General features: G+C 39.4%; 1 protein-coding gene across 1 annotated transcript; it reads left to right on the top strand.

The window, feature by feature from the left end:
- Window positions 1-16,705: 16,705 nt before the first annotated feature.
- LOC122773125 (beta,beta-carotene 9',10'-oxygenase-like) lies at window positions 16,706-24,267 on the top strand. Its single transcript, XM_044031528.1, has 12 exons — window positions 16,706-16,773; window positions 16,867-17,065; window positions 17,792-18,003; window positions 18,090-18,205; window positions 18,674-18,776; window positions 18,853-18,981; window positions 19,604-19,764; window positions 19,851-20,018; window positions 20,721-20,858; window positions 21,355-21,537; window positions 21,904-22,014; window positions 22,567-24,267. Exons 1-12 carry the CDS (start codon window positions 16,749-16,751, stop codon window positions 22,681-22,683), a joined length of 1,662 nt encoding a protein of 553 aa, XP_043887463.1. The 5' UTR covers window positions 16,706-16,748; the 3' UTR covers window positions 22,684-24,267.
- The last annotated feature ends 303 nt before the right edge of the window (window positions 24,268-24,570 follow it).

Genomic DNA, 24,570 nt, shown 5'->3' with positions numbered 1-24,570 from the left:
CGCTCATGATCGCCGGCGCTGTCCCTAAATACACAAACTCCACTTTTAAATATAGAGGTTTCCCTGGTAGTTGTTGGAGATTAACCCAAGTTTTTTTTGGATTATTAAGTAGTTTTAAGTGATTTACAGTTCGGCACTGTTTGGCTTGATTTGTGAGTGGGACGTCTCTTCTTGTGACGAGACTGGCCAGTGAGCGGCTGGCAGTCTGACCTATCATCGCATAGTACCTACTACTAGCAGGTACTATGTACCTGGTACAAGGTACTAGTGGAAACGCTACTTAAACCGTGGCGTGGCGTGGCGAGGCGAGTAGAGCCGGTGGAAATGAGCCGTAAGTCAATGCAAACAGTGGTATGAGGGCCCCCTACAATGAGAACCAGCTTAAGACACGGACACTCACAAGGAAAACAGACTTTAGCCATTTAAAAAAACACCTGCTTCAGTATACAACATTTTGGTTCCCAATGCGCTTTCAGAATCAAAACTTACCTGTTCTGTAATATTGACAAATCCTAATGAATATTTCTCATAAGCAGAAGTGGGTATGTGGGGTAGGCTGAGGGTGACCAGAGGAAGTTTCAGTTCATGGCAACAATCACAGGTGCTGCTTAGAAATACAGGAACTTGCTAGTACAATAGCTAGTATCAGCATTTGTCCAATACTGCTTGAAATCACTGGATCAGATATCAGAATAAAAAAGGAGTATGATTGTGTCAAGTCTATATCGACTAAAAGGGCTGAAAGGCCTTTATGCATGAAGTTTGTATGTTGTCCCCGTGTGAACATGGGTCTCCGGGTTCACCGGCTTCCTCCCACAGTCCAAAAACATGCAATATGGGGATTAGATATAGAAATTGACCATAGGTGTGAATGTGAGAGTGAATGGTTGTTTGTCTCTATTTGTGGCCCTGTGATGGACTGGCAAACTGTCCAGGGTGTATCCCACCTATCACCATGTCAGCTGAAGGCTGTCATATTGACAATGGACACACAAAAGTGACATTGAGCCATCACTGTGAAAAGATATTGTACTTTTGTTCATATGAGTACACAAACAAATCAGCAACCAGCAGCAGCTCAAATATTGGACTACAATTATATATTTAACAGTCCAAGAACATTCCCACAAAACTACACCACCATATTTTACAGTAGTTACTTCTGTTAACTGCTAGACAAGAGCTAGCAACATATATGAAAGAGTAAAATGTAAAGTAGAGTAATAAATACTGTTATATGGGTTAAACGTGTGTGTTATTATGAGCTTCACCACGAGTCACCGTCAGCTACACCCGGTAAAGGTGTGATAATAATGTTGATTCATGGTGGACGTCTGTGTGTGTGTGTGTGTGTGTGTGTGTGAGAGAGAGAGAGAGCGCGCGAGAGCTAATTAGCTGACATTGTTGTAATGAACATACCTGTAATGATGCGGACTCTGCTCTGTCTTCCACGGATGATGCGTTCAGGTCACTCTCCCCTCCACACAAAGGAAACGTGTCACTGTATGAGATAGAGCCAATGAGCTGGCGGGAGTTTATACTGTGCTATGGTGTGTGTGTGTGTGTGTGTGTGCGCGCGCGTGAGAGAGAGAGAGAGAGGGACAAAGAGAGAGGGAGAGGCACGCGCTAACTCACTTTTCCCGCTCTCAACTGTGAGCGCGCGTCGGACGTTGTATGGAAGTGGAAAAATCCAGTTTCATTTTCTTCAACGCGTAAACATGTCCTGTTTCTTCACATTTACCTTCTTTACTCTCACTTCCTACACGTGTTTCTGTCAGTTTAAACACAACTGTTTGACTTACTTGCTCTGTCCAACAAACAAGGTTTTACTCTTTCCTTTTGGACTCATCACAGATAATAATAATAAAAAAGTTGTTTTGTTAAGTTTTGTGTTAAAAAGCCTATAAAAATAAAATGAACCATAAAACAAACAAAATAATAACAAAAGGCACATTAATGACTGAGCATAATTGTAACTGAGAAAAAGGCAAGGCAGTTAATGAATTCAAACTGGCAGAGGTTGTTTTGAGGAAGCTCATGTACCACCAGTGGCACTGGTGGTAAATAAAACAATAATGAATGAAATAATAATAATTAAGAGTCACCTATATCTCTCGCTCCATCTTAATCTAATTTCTCCTCTGTGAAGTAAGAGGAGGATGATGAGACAGCAAATTATCTTATTGGGAATAAATCTGCCTCTGCCTTTAACCAGAGGCATCGCCTGCAACCAGGCTCTCGAGAATTAGAATTAGTAATGTTTGCACACACACCAATTAGCAATAGTGAATTTGTCCTCAGAGTTTAACCCTAAACCTTATTACACACTGGTAGTGAACACACACCAGCAGAGTGCAGGAGCAGTAGGCAGAACTTTTCTGCACCGGGGGAGCAATGGGGCATTGGATGTCTTGCTCAGGGGCACCGCAAGACACGGCAATTTAGTTTTATTTATTTATTTTATTTGATCTGTCTTTTCATTTATTTCCTCCTCGCATGATCATCTTTTATTTATTCTTCTGTGCAGCACTTTGGTCCACTGTGGTTGTTTTTAAGTGCTTTACAAATAAAGTTGGATTGGATTGAATGGAAAGGGAATGAACTGCTCAGGAAAATACAGATGATGATGGCGTCTGCTGACAGTCGTCTGTGTCTCAGGCTCTAAAGCCGCCTTCCTTCACTGAGAAACAGAGCGAGTGCTGACCCTCTTGTTGCTGTCCATGGACCCTGTGACTTAGGTGTGGTGATTGACTCTTCTGTGGCTGCTGCCTTGACACTGCACGGTCACTGGAAAGATAAGCAAACACTAACATGAAAACCCGTTTGACCAGTTTTGTAATTACTTTACATGATGGAGGTGTTGTATTTGTACCCATGTTCTAGTTCAGAAATGGAGCATTACTCTCTAACATCGCTTTCCTTGTCTAAATATATATATATTTTAAATTTTGTTTCAAATGTTGACTCACTGCAGCACCATATTTTCTAACCCCCATGGTTTAAATGACATAATTAAACACAGATGTGTTTTCCTCTGGTTGGTTTATAGCCACAGGTAAACCAGACTGGTACATCTAGTGCTAGTTATTTTATGGTAAATAACTATTTTTTAAAGATGGTTAGCAGATTATTCGTTGCATACATGTTGTTTTACAACAGATGGTGTCTTTAATTTTGTTTCACCGTCTCCCTCTTTATGACCTTGATGTGACTTAATGGTCATTGTTCTGTTAATGTAAAACATAGAACATTCAAAATTAGAAAAAGACGTAGTTGTTTTTATTTCAAATTTCTAATTAAAATGAGTAATTACAAATATTTAGATCAACCAACACAGGTGTTTCCGCGCCACCCCCCCCTTCTGTCACCACCGTCAGCATCTGCTACTTTCACGTGTATGAAACCTCAACCACAAAAGCCAGTGTATATTTATCCAGTGATATCATTTACTGATCCAGGTGCAAATCTTCACGGTTTAGTGCAAAGTCAGACTATTGAAAGGGTGGCCCATGAGCCACATGTCGCCCAAAAGCCACCTTTGAGTGGCCCAAAAACACATTTCACTGCCTCTCAAAGACTCTTATATAAATGACTATAGTAGCAGGACCTACTGTATCGATCTACTAAAGAGAAACAAATGTTGCAAATTCTGTGCACCTTTTTGATTTTATGCAAATCGTACACTGTAACAAATTACTGTAAAAATACTGGATATTTTGCACAGTAGTGTACCGTTTCCCATTAATACAGTTGAATACTGTAAATTCTGATGTCTTTGAGGAACAAAATATTAACGGCAAGCTCCTGTAAAATCTTACGGTAAAAAGCAGTATTTATTTAAAATTTACAGCAAGCTACCTGTAATTTTACAGTATAATATAGTATTTTTTTCTTTTTCCGTTTTTTTTTAAATCAGACTTGATCTTCGGTCAGTTTAATAGTTCATCTGAGCAAAATAAAAAAAACTCAGTGAAATTAAAACTAGCCCTACACATCAGTGTTTTTATTTGAGATTGAGGACACAATAACAAAAAGGTGAAGAATTAGTTTTCATCCGGACTGCTGAAAGCACCAAACTGCATGAAGCACTTGAGACATCACCTGCTGCTTTCCTCACCGTTCTCTCCTGAACTGCGCAGCGCACCCTCATCCGTCCTGTCCCCGTGGCTTTCTTAAGAAGGTAAATATAATCTTGCAAAAGACAACATAATGCTAATGTGATTTTGTGTTGGATAAACATTTTATTGACAGTTTTTTGCCAAAAAGATTGAGTCAAAAGTATGTGCCGCATGCTAGCATACGCTAGCATACTCTCATTTAGCAACTATGTGGACACAAGTTTAGCTTTCTGTTGAAGCACAATACTTAAATTAGCACAAGTTGGCTTGTTGTCAGATCTAATTAAGATGGGCTACAAGGTTCTGTTTTACCATTTGTTGTTTTACTTTTTCAAGTAAAATGGTTTATGGGAGTTTATAGGGAGACGCTTGTTATCCAGGTTTATGCAAAAAGCTAAAAAGTAGCTTCAAATGTGCACTAATGTAATATACAGTAGCTAAAAGTTAGTTGACTAGTTGTTGATGTAATGATTTTTTTTTCTTGAGAGAGTATTTTAAAGATTGTTTTGCTGTGAAGGCTTGTAGTGAAAACATGATAACTTGCAACATACGTGGTAAAACCTGCAGGAATACATTTGCACATGTCAGGCACATTATCACACATAATAGTTGTCTGCCTAATGCATCTTTCAAGTGTGGTTTCCCTGAATGCACAAGAGCTTTTTCTAAGTTTTCAGCCTTTCGCTCCCACATTCATCGCCATAAATATGTACGTCCATATTAAATGCAAATGATCTTTATCTTATATATTTTCTCTATTATTACATTTTAGGCGCCTCATTGGGATTAATCCTGAGAGGGGAAGAAAGACCAGCCAGGGGAAGGTGGTGTCAAAGAAGACAGGGAAGCTGGTCCACAAAAAGGCAACAACGGTGAATCCCCATGTGGCCATTCTACTAAAAAATTTGATGGATGACCAAAACTAGCAGTAAGGTTAATTGAAGTTGAATTGGCTGATAATTTGTACTCTACGCTTTGCAAACAGTCAAACCAGACCTGGTCAATTTTGAAAATACAAAGTTTAATGAATGTAATGTTAGCCATCACTTGTCATAGTTCAAGAAAAAATTCTGACAACCAAGTAGTAATGGTGTTTTTATTTTGCAGATACTGAAAATGTTCAGCTTTAATAAATGCCTAATGTTGTAAGGCCATCTCTTGTCTGAGCCATTTCTGTGATAGCTATTTTAATTTATTATTATTAATATTATTATTATGTTTACATGTAAACATTTTAAATCTTTAGTTTATATCACTGTGAAGATCACGTTCTACAGTTTTACAGTAATAAGTTGTTAATGGGGAATACTGTAGGAACTGTAAAATAACAGTATAACTGCAACCAAAGAGCTGACAGTATAATACTGTAATGTTTATTTTACATACAGCACAGTACTGTTATATCTTTACAGTACTAAACTGTTGTTGTAAATCACAGTAGGTACACTGTAGAATAACAGTTTAAAGCTGGCAACTGTAGCTGCCAGTAGTTTACTGTAATTTAACGGGAAATTTTGTTACAGGTCAAATATGATAAATTTATTTTTATTTTCAAAAAGTAACAATTGTTATAGCTTATACTGTGCAATATTTTGGTCAAAAAATATTTCTTTTGCCTTCGATTATATTCAGACTCTGATCTTTTAATTAAGAAAAGATTTCATGTCCTAAAATGTATATTATATTGGTTCTAGTCATGTTGACCACTCAAAGCTGCTTTACACTACAGTTTTGCCATTCACCCATTCACACCCGTTCTATCTATGTGCAGCGTATATTCTATCACTCATCTTTCATGCCCATTCACACGCTCCCGGCATAGCCATCAGGAGAAACATGGGGTTTAAGTGTCTTGCCCAAGGATACATCGGCATGTCGACTCGCAGAGCCGGGAATCAAACCCACAACCTTCAATTTGAAAGACGACTCGCTCTACCACCGTTGTCTGCTGAATTTCAGGGGCATAAAAAGTGAAAGTCCTGGTTCTGGGGAGTAAACCTGACCCAGATGACCTCAGTGGTCTGGTTGGTTCACAGTTAACCAATAGGTCAGAAATGTTTTTGAGCCATTAAACCATTCAGAACTGGAGTTATGTGTTCCACGTGTTTGGTCTTAGTGAGAACACAGGCAGCAGTGTTTTGAATCAACTGCAGCCGTCTAATGGAGAACAGCATTGCAGTCGTCAAATCGACTGCAGATAAAGGCGTGGACCGCCATAAGTCCTTTAAGTCTTGATGTATTCTTAAGATGATCGTACGCAGACTTTGTGACTGTTTTACGGTGACTTTTTAAAGTCAGATCCATGAAAACACCATCATTTCCTGATTGGTTTTTGGGTTTTAATGGGAGTGACTAAAGGTAAGCCTCAACTTTGACTATTTCCTGCTTAGCTCCAAAGACAATTTATTCAGTTCTGTCTCTGTTTAGATGAAGAAGATGAAGTCACTAAACACTCACCTGCATTGTTGTGGTAACATATTTTGTTGTTTTTCAGAACCTGAGCTAGTGGAAGCATGTAAATGTTTAACAAAGGCCCTAGAATTGAGCCTTGGGGGTCCCCACTGGTCATGTTATCTGCTTAGATCTGTGATTACCAATAGACACAAAGTAATCCCTGTTCAATAAGCCAGTGAAGCACTGTACCAGAAATACTGACCCAGTTTTGCAGTCAGTCAAGCTGCATCTTGTGGTCGACAGTATCAAATGCAGCACTGAGATACAATAACACCAAAACAGAAATAGGCCAACACAAAATGCACAATTTTGTGCACAACATGCACAAGGTTTGTCACCGTCCCAATCCATGCTCCGCAGTGAGGGCGCTTTCATACAACGCAGTGAGCAGTGCTCCGGTGTGAGGTGATAGTGGAGTGAGTGTGAAATGATACGCAAAGCATGATATGACTGTCCAAAAATCTGGAATAAAACCTGCAGCATTAACATGAAAGATGGTGACCTTACACCAAGGACAGACATGATCACTTTATCTCTTGTAAGTGCAGATTGACGACAATCTTATCAGGAAATACAGTATAAGGACAGTTCTGTAGGCTTGTCAAACGGTGGTTTCAAGAGTCTGACACTCAGAGAAGAAGATAAAGAAAGCCATAAAGCCAGTCAGTGAAAATTCAAGGGGTCGGGTAGAGTATGGTGAACTTATGACTGACAGATTACACTGTGTTTAAGTAACACGGTGTGTTTTTGTTTGTTCTGCCTCACCAAATGTTGCTTCATGAAGCCACTGTATTATCAGTGAGGTGAGTGAGGCGTGGCATTCGGTAAATCAGTGCCCTGTCGTTTGGTAGCAGATACAGTAAGTCCACTGCTGCCGTCTGATGTTGAAAGACCAAGTTATATTACAGATGTAATAGGAGATATGTATAAAATATGTAACCTCGTAACATAAATAATCCTCCCACTCTCTGTCTGTATGTTGTTTTTAAAGACAATCAACAGGCAGAGATTGTGAGTAATAATGTGAGAATTATCACATGGTGAGAGGAGACAATAACACGCAGTCAAACAGGACATACATTAATTATCAGTGCTGGGTTAAGCCTTTATGTGGCCCTAAGACCTTCCACAACCTGTGCTTGACTATTATTGATATAAATGTAACACCATAAATGGCATTCAGTATAGTTGTTATTTGCACAAAACCAGTGTCACTCGTGTTTTTTTTTAACCTTGCACACTCACTGCATTGCTATGTGCAATGAATGTGGAATACTGGAGTGGTGTCGGTTCACAGGGCTTTAATTAATGGGTACGGGCGGGGACATAATTATGGTTAACGGGTCAGTATTCTGGGCCACACGGTTGGTGTAGTGGTGACCTGTCTGCATGGAGTTGTGTGTGGGTTTTCTCCGGCTTTTCCGGCTTCCTCCCACAGTCCACAAACATGCAATATGGGGATTAGGCAAATTGGACACTCCAAATGGACCACAGTCTCTCGTCTCTATGTGGCCCTGTGATGGACTGGTGAACTGTCCAGGGTGTACCCCTCCTGTTGCCTTATGTCAGCTGAAATTTGCACAGCACCCACCGTGACCTGGAGGATAAAGCGGTAGAAGACGGATGGAAGGATGGGTCAGTATTCTCTGTTTTGCCTCCCTGTTCGGAGGAATAGTCTCCAACTTCCTCTTGTCATTCATCCATCTATATTTTTAACACATCTTTAACACACAACTGCTGGCCCTCATTTTGCTTCTCCTCTGGTTGAAATATTGAGAGGGCAGTGAGGTTTTTTAGGTTTGCTAATGTTCAGAATTTCTGATGTCTAACAGCTGGCTGCTCTCTGAAGGAGATTTGTTCTGTATTTGAAAGATAAAAGACATGTTCCATATTAAAGAGATAGAAGTAATGCACTTTGTTCCATATTTTTGACAATCAAGTCCAGTCAAGTGCAAAACCATGACAGAAAAATGACAGATTAGTCCAGTAATGAAAAGTGTGTGAAATCCTGCTCCTGCTGTCAGGCCGTCTCCATCTGTCCGTCATTCATTATTATCCTACAGAAAATGGGAACTTTTAATTGGTCGTCTGATTCACTGTGAGTTGTAAAGGTAAAATGGTAACAGGAGGATAAAATAGGTGGCGCTGCAAAACAAAACTCCAAACCAAAACAGAGTTTGCAGCCCTAAATTTAAATTGTGAATAAACTGGCTGCACCATTGTTATCAGTGAATGCAGAATTTCATATCTCTGACATACCATGTTCATTTTTTTATCTAAATATAATACATTTCATTCAAATAACACAGTACTGATGTTTGAAGCTTGAAAGGTCATGGAGATTTGGATTAATCCTGCACCTTTGAGGTGTTTATATATTCATGAGCTCTAACACAAACCCCTGTTCTTGTGCACACAGATGAAAAAATGTAACTGTAAGGATTATAGTCATAATCTGCATCACCTTTACATGAAAAAGAGTCAAGAAGTCAGAGAGAAATACATGTGTGATTAGTGTAGTGTAATCTGTCATTGCCATGCTGTACATGACCCATTGCATTTTCACTGACTGTCTTTATGGGTTTTTTTATCTACTCTGACAGAAGTCAAACAGAGTTCATGTATGTGTTTAGAGTGTGTAACAAACATGACATCTGCTCTGGAAACAAGAGAAGAGGTGATTCTGAGGTCTGCAAACACAGGACTGTGGCCACAGAGTTCTTTCACTGTGTTCCAGTCCGTCTTGGAATGTGCAACACTTTTTTTACACCCGATCATTTGTTTTGGACAACACCGTGGAAAATGAAAAACAATTGTTACACCGGTGGTTATGAATAAGCATCTGACATTTCATTCCTATGCCTATGCAGCATTTTTGTTACTACATTTCCAGAGAACATGGCAGTTTACACGTCAAATTTTTAATTACTCAGTCTGTTTGCACCTCAGCACACCAAGTGTGATTGACTAGAACAGTATTTAGTGATTGACTAAGTATTTTGTCGGCGGTTGACACACACACACAAGTGACTGGTGAAGCAGTTGTTTTTTGCATTAGAATCAGTTAATTAAAACTATTTCTTTTGTCGCGATCAGCAGTGCTGTCGCTAAATACACCAGACTCCGTTAAATATGGAGATTTTAGACATTTCCCTGGTAAATGTTGGAGATTAACCCATGTTTTTAGGATTGTTAATTATTTTTAACTGATCCACTGTTTGGCTTGATTCTTGTACCGGACGTCTCTTCCTGTGACGGCACTGTGACATCAATCAGCTTACAGCAATCAGTGGCTGGCAGTCTGGCGACGTCAAGCATAGTATCGACTCCTAGTATCTGGGGAACCTCCCCAGAGCAGGTACTAAAAAAAGTACCTGGTACAAGGTACTATGCGAGTGGAAATGCACAATACTGTAACCGTGCCATTCCGTGCTGAGGCGAGGCGAGGCGAGGCGAGGTGAGTCGAGCTCCACGTGGTCTCCTGTCACAGGTCATAGGTCAACCTCAGGAAAAAAAGATATATCTGCTAATAATAAGACTTATTTTGAGACAAAAGCTTATATTGATCAGGAAAATGACTCTTCAGTGGAGATATCAGTGGAGAAGTCATAATGCAGTCAGAAAAGGACGTGTACATCTTATCAGGATTGTTTGTGGTGTATTCCTTTGAGAATTTCCAATTCTCTGTGTGACTCAGTGTACAGACAACCTCCAGAGAGCTGCTGCAGTATGTGCACGGTGGGAACAGTGGCTGGGCTTTTCCAGTTTCTATTTTCTGCTCCACATGCCTGTAGCAACTGAAGCAAAAATAATCGGGATTCAGCAAATAAATAATACAAATCAGTTGACAGCGGTGATCGTGTGGTAGCACATTGTGACTCCTGATGGCATTTCCAACTTGTCTGTGTTTCACTTTGGGAAATTCGCTGATGAGGCAATATGGAGCAGATGCTTCCTCTGGCGGTACTCCAGAAAATCAGAAGTACTGTTCTTCTGTATATACTGGGGGACGTGGTCAGAGTAGAGCTGAAATTAAGCATAAAAAAAATCATAATTATAGAGTCACCTTACCTCTCTCTCCATCTTAACCCTGAGAACACAGAGCATTTAGGCTGCTTTTTTCCATTACTATGTTAAAATGGCAACAGAGGCTATAAGAATAATTGCTAAATGGAACATCTTATAGCAAATAAAAAATTTTTTTTTTATATGTTCCCCATTTATATAAACACACCTGAGCAGAAACTACAATATCTTTTAAATTTGCAATTAAATTTGTGAAATTTGGATATGTCCATATACATTAAAGAGTTCTGTATTATAACCGTGGCAATTTACTAAGGGTGCACCTGCGGCACAGATCTGTGCTGTGTGAGCACTAAGGGTTAATCTAATTTCTACGGAGCCCCGGACATGAAATTGAAAAAAAAATAAAAATAAATTGTGCCCGCGAAATAGCTATAACCAACCCAGGCCTGTTGGGTCAGAACCCATTGAGGATCTAAATAAGCTAAGCTCAAGTTAGTGGGCGAAGGCTGCGCCCAAGAACCACCAAGGGCTGCATTACACCTCTCAGTGTACACCCTTCAGAAAAGCATTAGAAGAAGAAATAGAAGAAGAAGGAGACAATGAAGAGTCGTTCTCTTTTTCTTTGGTAGCAATGTGTCCTATTCCCTGCGTCCAGACTTGTACCGCCACCCGATGGTGAAGTCAGATACTACAGGATACACGATATGCGACGCATAATGCAAGGCGTGCTTCGTATAGTATACCTCAAAGTTTCCTTATGTGACAAAAGTAAAGAAAGTAAATTTTAAAAATGTGGTTCATTAGTCTTTAAACTTCTTTTTTTTTTAATTATGTCATGTGCATTGGTCATCTTGTGCTACAGCGGTCTTATAGGTTTGTCCACTGGATGCCCTCTGGAGCAGTATATGGATCCTGGTTTATCATTCACCAGTAATTACCCGATTATCTTTTTTTCAGTTTTCTGCCAGCTCCGATTCTTCAGCTCCTGTCACAGTCAGGCACAAAGCGAGTCTTTGTACTCCACTGTGTGTATTTTGAGGTTGCTGTGTCCTAAATGTGTCATAGACGGGAGAAAAAAAGAGTTTATATTTGAAAATAGCCGCCGTACAATGAAGTTGCTGTGATGTTGTGAGCAACAAGCACAAGGTCCTGACTTCTTTGCCATCAGACGTCTTTGTTTACATCGACAGAGAGACCTACGGGGAAGGAATTGGGCTGGTTGCTTATTGGTGGCTGGTTCTTGTACTGTGTGAAAAGGATGGGTTAAATGCAGAGGTCAAATTCAATATCACTAATTGGTGTGAAAAAAATAAACTATTTCATTAACATTGACACAAAAACAACAGATTACTGGGGTCACTGTCTAATGGCACACAAAGGCTCTAAATGTTCTCATTCCCTCAAAAATGGGAAAAGAAACTGCACGGTGAAATTGAATTTAGTCATGAATACTCAATGTGGCTTCCTCAGATGTCCTTATTATTGCGTTAGTTTTCACTTCAGTGTTCAGTGTGGTTTTTATTGGAATTTCCTTGATGGGTTACAAATAACTGCTTGAGCTGAGTAAGATACATTACATAGTTTGTACTTTCTATGTTTTAAGACCTTGTATGTGCTAAAATTTAAGATTTAAATCAAATGTATACCTAAAATTAAAGTTTGTGACTTTGAAGAGAACAATTAGGAGAGTAAGATAAGAAGACTGATACCAAGCCTGTACTATAGCTCAGCACGAGGTCTTGTAACTAAAGAACCTGGGGTGACCCCAGCAACCCCTAAGTATTTCTGGGTTCTTAGATGCATTTGATGCTACATATGAATGGCCCAAAAGGTATTTGCTTTACTGTGTACATTGACAGGCACAGTAAAGTAACACACACACACACAAATAAACCAGATACTACATATTTCTGAACACATGATGGCTGTAAGCATCATGGAAAATTAAAATATAACATAACATAACATAACATAACATAACATAACATAACATAACATAAAATAACATAATATAATATAATGAGTTGACTGGTAAGTGGTATTTTAAGTGCAAATAGACCAAGTCAGCAGGTCCTTACATCTGCACCATGGGGCGTTGCCTTTAGAATGACCTGGTTTCCTCCTTGGATGTAGGTCATTAAATGTGGTTTGATCATCATCGTGTAACCACTGTCATATAAAAATGTTTAGGTTTTTGTAGCCTCAGAATAAGCTTCAACCTCAAACAGGCAGATGCTGATGCTATAGATCAGAAAGTGGGGGTAAGGCCAACCAAACACAAATGCAAACATAAATAAATAAATAAATAAAAAAAACTCCAAAATAACACTACAATCATGATTTAATTAGATATCATTTCAAAGCTTTTTAGGACTTTGCTGGCGTTTTAGGACTTGTTGACTTGCTCTTGATAAAAAGCTGTACTGTGCTTCACTTTTTATTGATTTGTCAAAAGCTTTTGACACTGTGGACTACGCTGTTTTAAAACATAGGCGTCTTTGCTTGGGTTTGTCAGATCATGTAATTTCCTGGTTCACAAATTATTCGAGTGACAGGACACAATGTGTTAAACACGATGGTCTGTGTTCTGAATTTGTGAGTGTCCACAAGGGTGTGCCACAGGGTTCGATATTAGGACTCCTCCTGTTCATTATGTACATTAATAATTTAGGAGAAAATGTGTCAGATGCTAACATCCATTTTTATGCCGATGACACAATTAATTTTTGCTACCTTGGCCAGGACTCCCTTGAAAAAGAGGTTTTTAATCTCAATGGGACTTTCCTGGTAAAATAAAGGTTAAATAAATAAAAATAAAGTGAACTCTGCTCAAACCCTGATTTTAATTAAGAACCTGTGTGTTGGTTTACCTTTAAGGGTCCTAGGCTCTCATACCTAGGTGGTGTTGTTAGCAACACCCTTTTAACAAATTAATTGATTTTAGACCAAAATACACGTACACACAAATATATAGTTATATTACATCACATTTTTCATAATTTTTTTATTCGTTGTACACAAACGTGTTCCCATATATTGTAAATATGCAGTATTTATATTGTATATTGAATGTATATTGAATTGAATATATATTGATGTATGCAAAAGTGTGTGCCCCTTTCCTGATTTCTTAATTTTTTTGCATGTTTGTCACACTTAAATGTTTCAGATCTTCAAACAAATTTAAATATTAGACAAAGACAACCCAAGTTAACACAAAATGCAGGTTTAAAGTGATGATTTTATTTATTATGGGGAAAAAACTATCCAAACCTACATGGCCCCATGTGAAAAAGTAATTGCCCCCCTTCATCAGGTCACTGTGGTTAGTGATTAATAACTACTACTGATTACTGCTAGACCTTTTGAATCAAGAGACGACTTAAATAGAACCTGTCAGACAAAGTGAAGTCAGACAAAAAAGGAGGACATCATGCCGCGACCTAAAGCAATTCAGGAACAAATGACAAACAAAGTAATTGACATCTATCGGTCTGGAAAAGGTTACAAAGACCTTTCTAAAGCTTTGGGACTCCAGAGAACCACGGTGAGGGCCATTATTCACAAATGGAGAAAACATGAGTGACTAGCCAACAAGAATTACCCCAATAGTGTAGCAACGACTCATCTAAGAGGTCACAAAAGAACCCAGAACAGCATCTAAAGAACTGCAGGCCTCACGCAGTGTTCATGACTCCACCATAAGAAAGAGACTGGGCAAAAATGGTTCCAAGATGAAAACCACTGTTGGGCAAAAAGAACATTAAGGCTCATCTCAATTTTGCCAAAAAATACTAAGACTAAGACTTTTGGGAAAATACTCTGTGGACTGACGAGACAAAAGTTGAACTTTTTGGAAGATGTGTGTCCCACTACATCTGGCGTAAAAGTAACACCACATTTCAGAAAAAGAACATCACACCAACAGTCAACCTGGAAGACTTGCGTTGATAAATGGAACCATGAATTCTGCTGTCTACCAAAGAATCCGGAAGGAGAATGTGCGGCCATCTGTTCGTGACCTCAGGCTGAAGCGTACTTGGGGTCTGAAGCAGGACAATAATCCGAAGCATACCAGCAAGTCCACTTCTGAATGGCTAAAGAAAAACAAAAGGAGTGGCCTAGTCAAAGTCCTGACCTGAATCCTATTGAGATGCTGTGGTATGACCTTAAAAAGGCGGTTCATGCCCGAAAACCCTCTAATGTGGCTGAATGACAACAATTCTGCAAAGATGAGTGGGCCAGAATTCCTCCACAGGGTTGTAAAAGACTCATTGCAAGTTATCGCAAACGCTTGATTGCAGTTTTTGCTGCAAACGGAGGCCCAACCAGTTATTAGGTTTAGGGGGCAAACACCAGGGCCATGTAGGTTTAGATTTTTTTTTCCCCTCCCTTAATGGCCACATAGACCAGAAGCTCCAATTAATGCTGTGTGTGTGTGTGTGTATGTATCTGCGTCATGACCTCGTTTATGAAACCCTAAAGTTTCAGAACAAACAGTTGAGCCACTGCTGAGAAAATAGTGTTGTATTGTTTTCCTGGGCTCTGCGAAGTGGATCAGCACTTCCTTAATTTGATGTCGTCATCAGAAATCCTCACCACTCCTCTCACCACCGTAGCGCCTCCTGGTGCGGCACTAGTCCGGGCACATCCGGTTGCGTACATTCAACCGCAGAAGAAGAAGAACTACTCTGGTTGTAGCTGCTGAGATGCAGAGCATCCACCGTGCCAGAGGGGGAGCTGTGTATCTGAGAGCTGGCCTATCTATTACGTCACTTCCAGGTACCTGGCCAATCACAGGACAGTGGGAAAGCTCTCGTTGGCTGGCCAATCACAACACAGTCCACGTTCTGGGGGTGTGGTTTTGGTCTGAAACAGCACGGCTGACGAGCGTCAGTGAGGAGATATTTTGATCGGCTTGTTTGCAGCGATTAGGAGGTTTTTAACCATGAAAACAAGTTAATATATGTAAGTAGACCTCCATAACTAACATATATGTGTGATACAAGCATTCGATGTCGCCTTTAATAATAAAAACATTCATTTAAAAAACGCAGTTTGTTTACTTGTGTTGTCTTTGACTAATATTTAAATTTGTTTGATGATCTGAAACAAGTGTGACAAACATGCAAAAAAATAAGAAATCAGGAAGGGGGCAAATACTTTTGCACACAACTGTATATGTATATGTATATGTATATATATATATATATGTATACACACATATATATATATATATATATATATACATATATATATATATACATATATACCTATATATATACATATATATATACATATATATAGATTTAGATTTCTGAACTGAAAATTGTAATCCCTGCTCTTTTTTTTTTACCCAAACAACACATCACACACATGTTTCAACAGTATTTATGGTGTTGCCATAGATAACACTAAGTGAGCAGTTATAAAGCTATATAGATAAGAAAAGAATATTCTGTACTTCCACTCTGAACGATATTCTGTCACATCAAGTAATGAAACGAGACAACAATAATAATAATAATAATGTTGAACTTGGCCTGTAAGCCATTCTGTAAAGAGAAGCATATTAAATGTTAAATGTAGTGATGATGAGAAAAAAATAAAAACAAAATAAAACTGCATTGAACCTAAGTTTAGTAAGTTTAAATCATCAGGTAAAGGCAACAAAAGCATGGTTTATTGATGAGCAGATATGAGGCACTTGTTTTGTTTGTAAATAAGAAAGAGGAGGAGGAAAATTCCCAAATGCTTTAATTATCCCAGAAATAGAAAATGAAATAAGAAAAAAAAGTCCAGCAAATCATCCAAGGCTCCGTGTTTTTCCCCATCACTACACATGTGCATTTATTAGGTGCCATGACAAAACAATAAATGTCAAAATAATCACTGTATTTGCAGCAAACCGTGAATGAATTGATTATCTCTTAATGAATTACCCCCTTGTATAATCTGTTGATGACAAAGTATTTCTTTTTGAAGGCTTGCATAAGCATGAAGGCATGGTTTGATTGCGTACTTATCTAACTGGTAGGGGGTGTGACTCCCAGAAGAACCATATAAAGCAAAGTGTCAGACTCGGAGAACTGAAGAGCGCAGGCCTCCGACACATCAGCTGCAAACTACTGAGACGAAGCTACAGCCATGACCTCCATCATCAACACCACAGGTACATCTGACTCTAAAAGCTACTCACAATTCCATATTCTCTCTTGTGTTTTGTGGATGAGGAAACCGACTTTGGTTTGCAACTTCCCCGCAGCGCTTAACAAATCCAAGTCGAGGCAGAACATCCACCATTTCACAGACGTGCATGGTCTGCCTTGCATCGAGAAGATCGTGAGCTCAGTGGAGGAAATGCCTGAGTCCATCAGCACCAACATCACCGGCACCATCCCACAGTGGATCAACGGGAGCTTCTTGAGAAATGGACCGGGAAAGTTTGAGATCGGGGATCACAGGTGAGCGCTACCTTTCTGCAAATCATTGATCTAAGAGTCACCTTTTTTTTACATCTATTTATTGATTTTCAACTGGTTGGAACAGAGTAAAACACCCATTTGTGCACATGAGAAATAATGAGGCTAAATACACTAGAGTGGCAGGGATAATCAGACACAGGTGAGACACGTTAGGGCGGGGCAGACGATCAAAAGTAACAGGTAGACACAAGGAAAAACTTCAAAATAAAACAGGAAATGAAACAGAATGAAACTAAAAAAACATAGGTTAAAGAAAACAGATCAACAAAAAGTCCAAACCTATCAAAACACTGAGAATAAATCAAAGGTCTGTGTTAGGATTGTGACAATATTTGTGCGATACATTTAATCGACTTGATATTTTTCAGTGTATTGTTCACTGTATCTTCTCTTGTTGTCCTTCAACCACATATGTATCCAGAGTGGGAAGTTTGTCAAACTTCCAGACTTGTAATATCAGTTTCCCGGCCAACAATTTTACTATTTATGCTGCTATCGTGACCAGGACTCCCTGGAAGAAGAGATCTCAATGGGACCTTCCTGGCTAAATGAAGGATAAATGAGGATAAAGAGATGACTAAGACTTCATAATTATTGCTCACTCTTTCGTCCTTGAGTTAAGTTAAGTTAAAGGGGAAGATTCCCTCTGAAAAGCCTTAGCAAAGACGGATGTAAATATATTTGTCTTCCCTCCATTGTCACCAGGTTCAACCACTGGTTTGACGGCATGGCTCTCCTCCACCAGTTCAAAATATGCAGCGGTCAGGTGACGTACAAAAGCCGCTTCCTGTCCAGTGACAGCTACCAGGCCAACAAGGAGGGCAACCGCATTGCAGTGTCCGAGTTTGGGACGGTCAACGTGCCAGACCCCTGTAAAAACTTCTTCCTGCGCTTCCTGTCGAGATTTGAAATGCCGAGTGAGTTTCCTCAGAAATCAAACGTTTTGTTATTGGGCTTGTGCTGTGTTGTGACCCTCAACATCAACACGCCTCCTCTTTTCTAGAGCCCTCAGATAATGCCAATGTGAGCTTTGTGACCTACAAAGGGGATTATTATGTCAGCACAGAAACCAACGTCATGCACAAGGTGGATCCTGAGACGCTGGAGACGATCGGAAAGGTAACGTTATGTTGAATGTAAAGGTAAAAAAAATAATATCACTTAGTAGGTCATGAAAGTCTTGATCGTATTAATCTGCTTATTTTTTTTGTTTCATTTGGAATTACACAATTCAGTTTTATAAAGTAATTTCATGTACAATTACCTTTGTGATTTAAAAAAAAGAAAGAAAATAAAACATTTAAAAAAAGGTGGCCATTTCAGGGACGTGTATTAAATTTTCCAATCTTTCCCAAGCTCCTCAAATTCGACATTTTGTAACTTGAAAGTGTCTGAGAATAAGATGTTTATTTTGCACATTGGGGACGTGCTTTTACTTTGAAAGAACTGTAGGTAATTTGTTTTATACTTGATGTTAGTCTTACATTTAACTTGAAACCTGCAGGAATCCCTGTAATTATCATCTAATACATAACACTAACACCTGGATCTACTCTGTACACTCATACAGTATTTGTTCCTTGTTAGGTGAACTGGAGCAAATTCATTGCTGTGAACGGAGCCACTGCACATCCTCACACTGAGCCGGACGGAACGACATACAACATGGGAAATTCCTACACCGTCAAAGGTTTGTTTACGAGTCGTCACCTCGACGTTTCCAGTTTCCAGCTGCTCCTCTGAGCCTCATGAATGTGTGTCAACAGGAGCGTACTACAACATCATCCGCGTGCCTCCAACCAAGAAAAAGGCCGAGGAGACACTGGAGGGAACCACCGTGCTGTGTTCCATTCCCTCAGTGGACAAGAGTAAACCTTCATACTATCACAGCTTTGGTGAGTCAAATAAATACCTAATGTGTCGAAAAATGGACCGCACAGGGCCAGCCCAAGCCTTTATGGGGCCCTAAGTTGAATAGGATTTGGGGCCCCCACATCCCGCTACCTAAGAGTAACCAGTGCTTGACTTTATACATTGCATTAATTATAGTAGTGTTATTTACAACAAACCAGTGTCACTCTTGGTTTTAAACCTTTCAGTAAAATCACACAAATGATCTGGTATTCATTTATTAATTTCCGAGGCGAGCTGGGAACATGTAGTGGAAACACTGCAAAAGTGAAGCGCTAAGTGTGATGATGCTGAACCAGTTCAATTAAAACTTAAACTAAAAAACTGAGTACCTCCAAAATAAAACCAAATAACTGAAGCTCAACACTATTTAGACAAATATATCTGAAAATATCTGGATTTCTTTAATATATAAAATGATTTTTTTTTGCCACTTGCTTCTGCCTTTGGCCGTCATCAGCTCTAAAATGATACCAGTACATTATATAGTATAGAGTGTGGTTCTGGACATGTTTTCATTAAGAAAATCAAGAAAAATGGAGAACGTTGTTAGCGCATCTCTTATTTCAGTCCATTCAAAACAAACATTTTCTCCCTCCTGTGCAGCCATGTCTGAGAACTACGTGGTGTTTATCGAGCAGCCCATTAAGATGGACCTGGTAAAGATTGTCACGGGGAAGATGACGGGGAAAAGCATCAGCGATGGCTTTTCCTGGGACCCAACCCTCAACACCATCTTCCACTTGATTCACAAGAAGACAGGAAAGGTAAAGCTCAAACTGTCTGTAATACAGTTTGTCCTCGAAGATTTTGTTGAATGTAACACCAACGTGGGTTCACTCCTGCGTTTCAGGTCAGCTCCGTCAAGTATTTGGCCAAACCACTGTCAACCTTCCACCAGATCAACGCGTACGAGGAGGACGGCTTCTTGATCCTGGACATGTGCGCTTCAGACGATGGACAGGTCATCGCGAACTACAACATCCAGAACCTGCGGAAGTCTGGAGAGGCACTTGATGAGGTTAGCAGGTTAAGTTGAGCTCCACATTCAGCACTTTAATGACTTTTCCAGACAAATCTTTATGTGCAGGGGCGTTAAAAACAGCAGCTGTCTGCATCTCAGTCTAATGGGATGCTGAAATGAAATACTACATGTATTTGTTTTTACATTTATTGACTTATTTTGTTTATGTCGATCCCTTTTTAATTCGTTACAATCTGCAGGTCAACTACAGTGGCCTTTGCATAGCAGAAACCATGTTGTCCTACGTTATACGGCGTCAGCTGATGCCTCAAAACATGAGGAGCTGGTTTATCGATTCAGGCTGCTGTTGAAACGTGGAGGTGCTGAACGACGCCCCCCTGTAAAACAAAACCTTTGTTTAAAGTACATTTAAAACGCTTATTTTAAGGCTATGACAACCAAACAATATCATAAATCTTACACACTGGACCTTTATTGCCAAGTTTAGATTTTCCTTATAGCTTAATTAATCTATTTAAAAATGCATTTATGAATATTTTTATTGTGCAATCAGTAATAATTCAGCAACAACTTAATTATCACTTCTGTTGTCCTTCGCACATATACACCATGAAGCACTGCTATGCTTGAGGGAGGCAAAAAGAAATCTCAAAGTAGTTGTTCCCTTGAAATGCCGCTGCATGTGTGTATGATGTGACCGCGTGTTTACTGAAAACACTCCCGTTTCCTCGTCGTCAGGTGTACAACACCATATGCAGAGCGTTCCCGCGGCGCTTCGTGCTGCCCCTGAAGGTGGACCATGACACGCCCCATTACCAGAACCTGAACACCCGCAAACACAGCATGGCCACTTGTATCAGAACTGAGAGGAACAAGGTAAAGGCATGACTGACATGTATCTATGCACATGTGTGTGTGTGTGGCCCGTCTGGGAGAAGGTGCCAACTCCCACTGATCGAGCACAAAAGACCATAAAGTTCCTTTTTAAGGCTGTGGCTTGATACAATTCTATGACCCAGAGTGTAAACACAGTTTTATGTGTATACTGTACATCTTACATTGTCAACAATGCTTGTTTTGACCTCATATTCAAGCATTTTTTCATTTTATAGTAAAGTTTCTGAATGAACAACAAATAAGATTATAAAGTTAGACGGCAATATGTTAATAAATATTCAAATTTAAGAAGCCAAAACCACATCGATCATTTCTGCATGTGAATGATTCACAGGAAGTGCCCCAAAAGCAAAATCAAGTACCTCCTCCAGGATATAACACATATTTTTTTAATATTAATATTTTTTTAATATAATAGTTTTTATCTTATCTTATTATCCGCTTTGGTTTACTGTTTACTGTGCCATGGGTGCAGGTGGTGTGTACCCACGAGGACCTTCACGGAGACGAGCTTCATGAGTACGGAGGTTTGGAGTTCCCTCAGATCAACTACGGTCAATACAACACTCGGCCCTACCGCTACTTCTATGGCTGTGGCTTCAGACACCTGGTGGGAGACACGCTCATCAAGATGGACCTGCACGGGAAACACATGAAGGCGAGTCCCCTCTAATGTGTCCCGCACAAAGATAATGACACAGTTGTCTCTTTTAATATTGCATGTAGTCTTTAATATAAGTTAGTTATGCAAATTGTTCCCTATGTTGTGGACAAATTGAGAAATCCCGCCCTTCTTCGGTTAGATATCGTGATGTATCGCTCTCTGATTGTCTTTGTATTGTGATATTACTGCTATCGCATATTGTGAGCTACCCTGTGATTCCCACCCCTAATGCAAGAACATTTCCATAAAATTCATATTTTTATCTTACCATCAATATCAAAATATTGAAAATTTGACAATGTAAGCGCTTCTGAATGAAGAGAATGAAGTTTTTGATTTTATTTGATTCTTTTTTTCCAGGTGTGGGAGAAACCTGGTCTCTATCCCTCTGAGCCAATCTTCGTACCCGCCCCTCATGCCACAGAGGAGGACGACGGCGTCGTCCTGTCTGTCGTCATCACTCCAAACAAGGTGAGTCAGGTTAAACTTGGACAAACAGATTATTTCTCTGTACCATAAACAATGACAATGCCAGTGTTCTTTGTTACTATACTTAAGACGTACTTTACCTTACTTTATTTCTATTTCTATCAACTTTTACTCCACTGCATTTCCCCTAACTATCTAAAATCAGAAGAAGAAGAGTCGGTATTATGGTCTTTATTTATATGAGCTTTTCTAGTCTCAATGAGCTGCTTTACACTATACGTTTCACCCATTCACACGCTGCAACATGGCTCAAGGACACATAACCCTCATAGAGCCACCATGGCTCCTCACTTTTTCACTACATTTATATCAGAAAATTACTTTTGATACTTAAGTACAGTAAACGTCATAAACTTTAAGACTTTTACTTAAGTCATTTTATACTAGACTGGCCTTTGTCACGGATGATTCGGCGCATTCCCATAATTCAGCAGTGATACAGGAGTACTTCACAATTACAAATATTAATGTTGTATTAATAATACTGCTGATGTGTGGAACTCTCGCACACTAATCTGTTCTTCTTCTTTCAAGGACAAGAGTACATTCCTCCTGGTTTTGGATGCCAAGACGTTTGAGGAGCTGGGCCGAGCTTCGGTGCCTGTCAACATCCCCTACGGTTTCCATGGGACATTCAATGCTTCTGCATGAACACATGACAGGATGAAAGATGATGGAAACGCTTCTCATGCAAAGTGAATATTTGCCTTTTGTTTATAAGTTGTGTGTTTGTCTAGTTTGGAGTGTTTAAATCTCTATACTGGCATAGTTTGCTTCGATGGAAATGTGAAAAAGAAGAGATAATTGTTGTTTGTAGATATAATAGCTATTAAATGAAGGTGTTATACTGATGTTGCACTGTGACACATATTTACATTTACTTATTTAGCACATGCTTTTGTCCAAAGGTGAGTTCCCACTGAGGGGAAACACTTGAAGTGTAAGAACACAAAGAGTACAAGGTCTGCTCAGTAAATTAACAGTATCTTGTAAAGGGGTGTGGCAAAAAAAATTATCTTCAAAAGGTGTATGATTCAATTAGGTTTTTCCCACCACATGGAAACTACAGACTAGAACAGCCTGGTCTGAAGTGTGAGTGAGACTAAACCAGACACACCACTGCACTATATGCAGTATATGCCACAGGTGCGGCATAAACACTGGCCTCACTTACTTAGTTTTGGCCTAACTTCCCAGACAGAGCAATATGTTTATTAAACGCGTATTAAACGTTTTTTTAAGATGTTTTTTCTTAAAATTATTATTATTATTATTGTTATTATCATTAAGCTTGAGCAGATACAGCACTGAGATGTGCTCTATGAATGGAATAACATTCCAGGTATATTGGAAATGTTTTTGTATTTTGTGTCATAATTTAACTTTGTGTTATTGTTGATAAAGGCACACTAGATGAGAAGAACATTTCAAACTGGCTCTCCATGTCACAAAGAGACATGGAGAGCCCTGGTCCAGTGTGTAAGAATTAGTGCCATCTCATGGTGAGACCGAGAAGTGCAACAAACGCACTATTCCTCTGCTCGCCCTAACCAAGATGTTTTTGGTTTGTATTTTGAGCTTCCACTTCAAAACAATGAGGTACAAGAGCATCTATGGGGCTTATTCTAATGCTACAAAAATCCAACAACTTATTTCAAAACAGTTATACACTATATATATATATACACACCCACATATATATATATATATATAAACCGTTGAAGAGTAAGAGCTGCATCCATCACATGAGACTGGAATGCACAAAGATGCTAAAATGGCAGTCGATGCACCGGAGCCAGGTTCATAGGGAAGACAGGAGAAACCGAGTAGATAACCCTTGACATAAGCCGGGTCACGGGGCCTGGGTCTCAGCAGTTTGCTGGATGGTGTTAATCAGTTGTGGGTCTTGGGGCAAGCAGATTAGAGTGAGCTGCTTTGGTAGATTAAAACTTCCCCACATCTAGAGATGAGGTCAGTATAGAGTAGAAAAGGTCTACAGGATCACTGACCTCACTGAGAGGTCAAAAAGTGAAGGAGGAGCAGAAGCAATCACTGAGGTGAAGAAGGTGCAACTTAAACTAATGTCTGGACACACATACAAAACAAGTCCCAGAGGAATAAGCTATGTGAATTTAAAACATGAATTATAAACAGCTTAATGAAAATGTAAGTTTGCTAACTGACAATAATTCGAATATTGTAAATATTCTCTGAATAAAAAAAAGACTGATCTTTTGTGCATGTGTCTTCGCCTCGTGAATGTTTCCACAATCAGTCTCTTCTTTTGTATTGTTATCATTAATGGACAATTGAAGTACTTATTACATAAACTCTAATTCCATAACACTGAGTTATTATCATTATCAAAATGTTTCACAGTTTGAGTTGTGTGGACCAATTGTGCCCTCTGCTGGCCACACACTGAACATGACTACTGTGTACAGCCTTGCAGAGATTGACGAGGTGAAATATTGAATGGAAATTCAACATAACTTTAAACAAAATAAATTGTTTTTTTTGGAGGTTGCAACTTTGCCT

Source organism: Solea senegalensis, linkage group LG8, assembly GCF_019176455.1.
Source record: "Solea senegalensis isolate Sse05_10M linkage group LG8, IFAPA_SoseM_1, whole genome shotgun sequence".
In the NCBI taxonomy this organism is placed as follows: Eukaryota; Metazoa; Chordata; class Actinopteri; order Pleuronectiformes; family Soleidae; genus Solea; species Solea senegalensis.
Note: the sequence above shows the minus strand (reverse complement) of the source record. Positions and strands in the feature narration are given on the sequence as shown.